The following is a 5,000-nucleotide window of genomic DNA, read 5'->3' as shown; positions in this document are numbered from 1 at the left end:
TCCTGATGAAGATCTGATGAAGATCGTCTCTCCTGATGAAGATCGTCTCTCCTGATGAAGACGTGGGTCACAGGCATCCACACTCCTCCACCAGCATGTCCTCGTGGTGTCTCAGGATGAGTTCCCCGTTCTCGTAGTAAAGCATGCTGAGCGGACTCATCCTGGTGGGAGCGCAGCACGCGGCCGGAGCTCTGCTGGGATGATAATACTTCAGCAAACTCTGCAGGAGAAGCACACGGACACCAGCGTTACTGCACAATCATTCACTGACAGACTCAATTAGCTTTATTTACATACTTTACATTTTTATTGTAAATTCACTTAAAGTTTTAGTAATTTTGCTGTGTCATTTTATTCATTTTAATTTCAATTTTAATTTTAATACTTCCAAGTTAAAGTAAATGACAATTAGAAATTTTGCTTTGGCATCTAGTTAAATAAAATAATTTTTTAAATATTTTTATATTCTGTTAACATTTATTTCAATTTACGAAAATGTTGTTTTTATATAATTTTTTATTTCATTTTTAGCTACTAAAATGAAAATGAGAAATACGATTTTTTTATTTTACTTTAGTGAACATTTGGTTTATTTCAAATAATGAATTTTTTTTTTATGTAACGGTTATTTCAGTTTTAGTTTTAGTTTTTTTAGTACGTTAAGTTAAACTAAATGAAAATGGGAAATGTTGCTGAAATAAAATACTTTTTGGTTAACATTTATTTTATTATTTTAAGTGACAACTTTTTAAACTTTTTTATTTCAGTTTTAGCATAGTTATTATTTTAGTACTTAAATTAAATTGAGAAAATAAGAAAAAAGTATTGAAAGTTTATTCAAGTGACATTTTTTTATGTCATTTTTATTTCAGTTTTAATTTTAGTAATCATTTTTTTAAATTTTTCATAAAAATGAGAAATAATATGTTTTTTTGTTTGTTTTGTTTTTTAATATTTAAAGTTTATTTCACTTAACATTTTTTATGACATTTTTATTTCAGTTTAAGTCATTTCAGTACTTGAAAAAGCTAAATGAAAAATGAAAAAACTTTGCCTTGGCAACAAACAGAAATAAAACCCTTTTCAACATATATTAAGTAATGAGATGTATCTGATGGTTTAAGCGGAGGATAACCCCCTGAGGAGAGTGTAATGCACTCGTTTCAGTATTAAAGGCTCAGTATGAGTGTGTAACGCCCCTCACCTGCATGTACGCGTGGTTGGTGGGATGAAGCTCTTCTCCCAGAGGATTCGGGCAGCTTCCCTCGCACCGGAACGCGTTGTACTTCTTAGGGAACACGATCCACGATCCCCATCCGATCTGGTTGAAGTCCACATGCATGTCGACTCTCCTGCACATGGAGCTCCTGTCCGCCGGACTCTTCACCAGCTCCGGGTTCCTCATGGGTTGACCTCTGCGACCCCTCCTGCTCTTGTGCAACTTCTCTCTCCGCACCTCCTTTCCTTCCGTGTTGAATAAGAACTTGGACTTCTCAGCCGTGTGGAGGAGACTGGCTTTATCCGCTTCTCCCAGTTCAGAGCTGGTTTGTGAGAATATCAGGAGCATTGCCCTGTGACGGATGCCGTCCAGATGCTTAGGCCCGTTTTGAAGAATCCTCACGGCTCTTTTGGCCTTCACGCGCCGTTTCTCGGAAAGCTTCGGACCGATCCAGTCTAGAAGCAGGTGTGTGATGTTGTAGACCCTCCAGTTATGGGAAACGCTCATCAGGGATGATCCTGACAGCTGGCCCAGGGACTGGTTTTCCAGACAGAATTGGCGCTGGTTGCACGGAACGTCCTGCTGGTGTCTGATCTCCACTGTGATGTTCGTTTGATGCGTTTCTTTGGGAATTCGGATCCTCAGCTCCGCGGACTGAACCTGGCGTTCGGAAAGCACAGAGGACAGGTCGAAGTGAGTGATGTAGTGCCTGTCTTGATTGATCACACCTGGGAAAAGACGATGAGAAGATGTAAATCACATGCAAATTACAAAATACATTATTTCCATTTAATTATTTTACGTTTATATTAAAGTCAACTTTTATCCCTTTGCTAATATGTGACCCTGCCTGGACCACAAAACCAGTTATTAGTCGTACGGGTTAATGCAATAGCCGACAATACATTATGGGTCAAAATTATTGACATTTATTCAATTCACATTTATTTGCATAGCGCTTTTCACAATACACATCATTTCAAAGCAGCTTTACAGAGTCAACATTACAATTTAGAGTGAGTTTTTATGCCAAAAATCATTAGGATATTAAGTAAAGATCATGTTCCATGAAGATATTTTGTAAATTTCCTACCGTAAATATGTCAAAAATGTATTTTTGTGAGTGAATGCACTAAAATCGTGAACAAAAATGGACAATTTTAAAGGCGATTTTCTCAATATTTGAATTTTTTTGCATCCTCAGATTCCAGAATTTCAAATATCTCAGCCAAATATTGTCCTATCGTAACAATGTATCCTAACAACCGTACATCAATGGAAAGCTTATTTATTCAGCTTTCAGATGATGCATAAATCTGAATGTCCAAAAATTGCCCCTCATGCCTGTTTTTGTGGTCCGGGGTCACATGATGAACTGGAGTTTGAGAGATTCACCCAGTTTAAGACACAGCCCATCACAGGCTCTTTTGATGTGTGTTTTCTCCAGGGATGAATGGCTCTCCGTAGTGCACACAAACCTAAAGGTAATGAGGTGATTTGTGCCAGCTGAACACACACACTTTGATCCTCGTGTGTGTGAGGCTCTTGTCCAGTCGAGTGTATTAGCCCTGCTGTACATTTACATTAAAATTGCTAATTGCTTTGGTTTATCTAATAAGTGTTCCTGGCTGTGTTTAATAGCTCTGCCATTCAACATCAGTTCACATAATCATTAGATGACTTCTTTAATATATCGGGTTCATCTTCGAACATTTCTGGAAGCATTGAACTTTAATATATTTGGCTTGGTTTGTCAATAATAATATCAATTATTATCATTATTATTTAGAATTTGTGTTATATTTTCTTGTTGCAGTTTATTCTAAATAATTTATTTTAAATAATCATTAGACTGCAACAAGAACATAATATTTGAGATAATTTAAAATGTTTATTATATTTTTCTTGTTGCAGTCTAATGATTATTCAGTTGAAATAATTTAAATAATTTAAATTATAACAGTCTAAATAATTTATTTTAAATACTCATTAGACTGTAACAATAAAATATAATATTTGAGACACTAATCATTTAAAATATGTATTATATTTTTCTTGTTGCATTCTAATGATTATTCTGTCAATTTATTCACATTTAATTGAAATAATAATCCTACAATCACAATAGAATACATATTTTAAACAATAATAATATCATACACTTATTTAAATCGATTAAAATGTTACATATTACTTATTATAGTTGTTGTTGACAAACCAAGACAATTATATTAAAGTGCAATGCTTCCAGAAATGTTGTCAAATGCATTATCAAAGAAGATATAAACATTAATGAGGATGAAGTTTGAATATCGACAAGCTATTGATTTTTATAAACCTTTTATTGTCTCCCTCCTAGCACATTAAATCTGTATATAGGCTTAAATAAGATTAGCAATAGCTAAATATGAGATCTCATTTCTTGAATTATTATTACGTAGTATCACATCACCAGACCAGTCTGATTAAAAAGCGCACAGTATCGATCTGATATTAAGTTTATCTTAATGGAGAGGCCAGGCAGTGCGACTGTAATCCCCTCAGAACAAACACCGAAACCCATCGTTTAACACCTCCAGAACTCGTGCTCGGAACCCGGAGCTCCTAATCTAATCAGACGACGTGTGAAAAAGAGCCGAGGAGGGTGATGTTGATTTGGGTTTAACAACTGATTTGTGTAAGGATGTCTGGCGAGGGTCTAATCCACATCAGCTTTGCGCAGAGCATTAGTCCTGGACTTATTCACCAGCAAGTGAGATGTGGATTGAAGGTGTCTGGCACTGAGATTTGACAGCCAGGAGCCACCGAGACCCCCAACAAAAGAGCCTGAGTTTGCACCTCGGTGCGCAACTCTAACGTTTTTAAATGCAAAAAAAATAAATTCAAAGCATAATCTAAGCATATATAGTAGATCAAATCTTACTCTTTGATAGGATGCTCTTGATGGTGTCCGCGTGCTCGTGCTCCATGCTCTCCACGGGACGCGTCTGGTTGAGTCTGAAATGCCTGTAGAGGTGCATCATATATGTGGGTAAATGATACCGATGGCTTCGGTCCGCTCTGGACGAGTGATGTGACATATTCCTTGCGCCATGTTTTCCAAATACTCCAATAAGCAGAAGTTGGTAGCAGGCCAGGCGCAAAGCTCCGTGCGCAATCATGATGGACTGGAGTCAGAATGACAGGTCGAGGGGTCCAGGAGAGCTTATATACCCCCCTCCCTCTGGCCCTCTGCATATTTAACAAGTAGCAGAGGACATTAAAGGAAATTGACATGCCATGACAGCTCATCATCTATTCATGTGGTAATGCGGCGCATATTTTACAATGAACAATTAAAACACCTTGCGCCCGGTGACGTCACCAGAGTTGTTTTGCCCTTTGAAGACTGTAACTGCGCGAACTCAAGCCAAGGCGTCAGATATATGTGTCTTTCTCTACTCTTATCAAATGCAGAAAACATAACTTTTATAGACTGATAGATTTGCATCTTATCTGTGTAGCTCTCTTGGTTCAGATCATCATTGCAACTGACCTTACAGGCTTAACTTGCTTAAATGTTATGGGTATTAGTATAATAGAACATGTTTTATGTTGAATTTCAAGTTATGAGTTATATATAGCCTATCTATACATTATTTTTAGAAATTTTGCATATGCCTTATTTTATCAGTATTTGTTAGTATTTATTCCTAACTGTATACAAGTTAATAGTCTTTTCACAGCAGGCTTTGGCAAGAAAAATAAGGCAGTAATTAAGATGAAGTTTTTAGTTTCAATA

The 5,000-nt window shown here is 36.5% G+C and overlaps 1 protein-coding gene across 1 annotated transcript; it reads right to left on the bottom strand.

Annotated features, from left to right (window-relative positions):
* Positions 1–5: 5 nt before the first annotated feature.
* On the bottom strand, positions 6–4,389 carry ndr2 (nodal-related 2). Its single transcript, XM_082152358.1, has 3 exons — positions 4,143–4,389; positions 1,205–1,947; positions 6–220 (listed from the first exon to the last, which is right to left on the bottom strand). Exons 1-3 carry the CDS (start codon positions 4,378–4,380, stop codon positions 68–70), a joined length of 1,134 nt encoding a protein of 377 aa, XP_082008484.1. The 5' UTR covers positions 4,381–4,389; the 3' UTR covers positions 6–67.
* Positions 4,390–5,000: the final 611 nt, after the last annotated feature.

Source organism: Leuciscus leuciscus (genome assembly GCF_965113295.1).
Source record: "Leuciscus leuciscus genome assembly, chromosome: 21".
Classification (NCBI taxonomy): Eukaryota; Metazoa; Chordata; class Actinopteri; order Cypriniformes; family Leuciscidae; genus Leuciscus; species Leuciscus leuciscus.
Note: the sequence above shows the minus strand (reverse complement) of the source record. Positions and strands in the feature narration are given on the sequence as shown.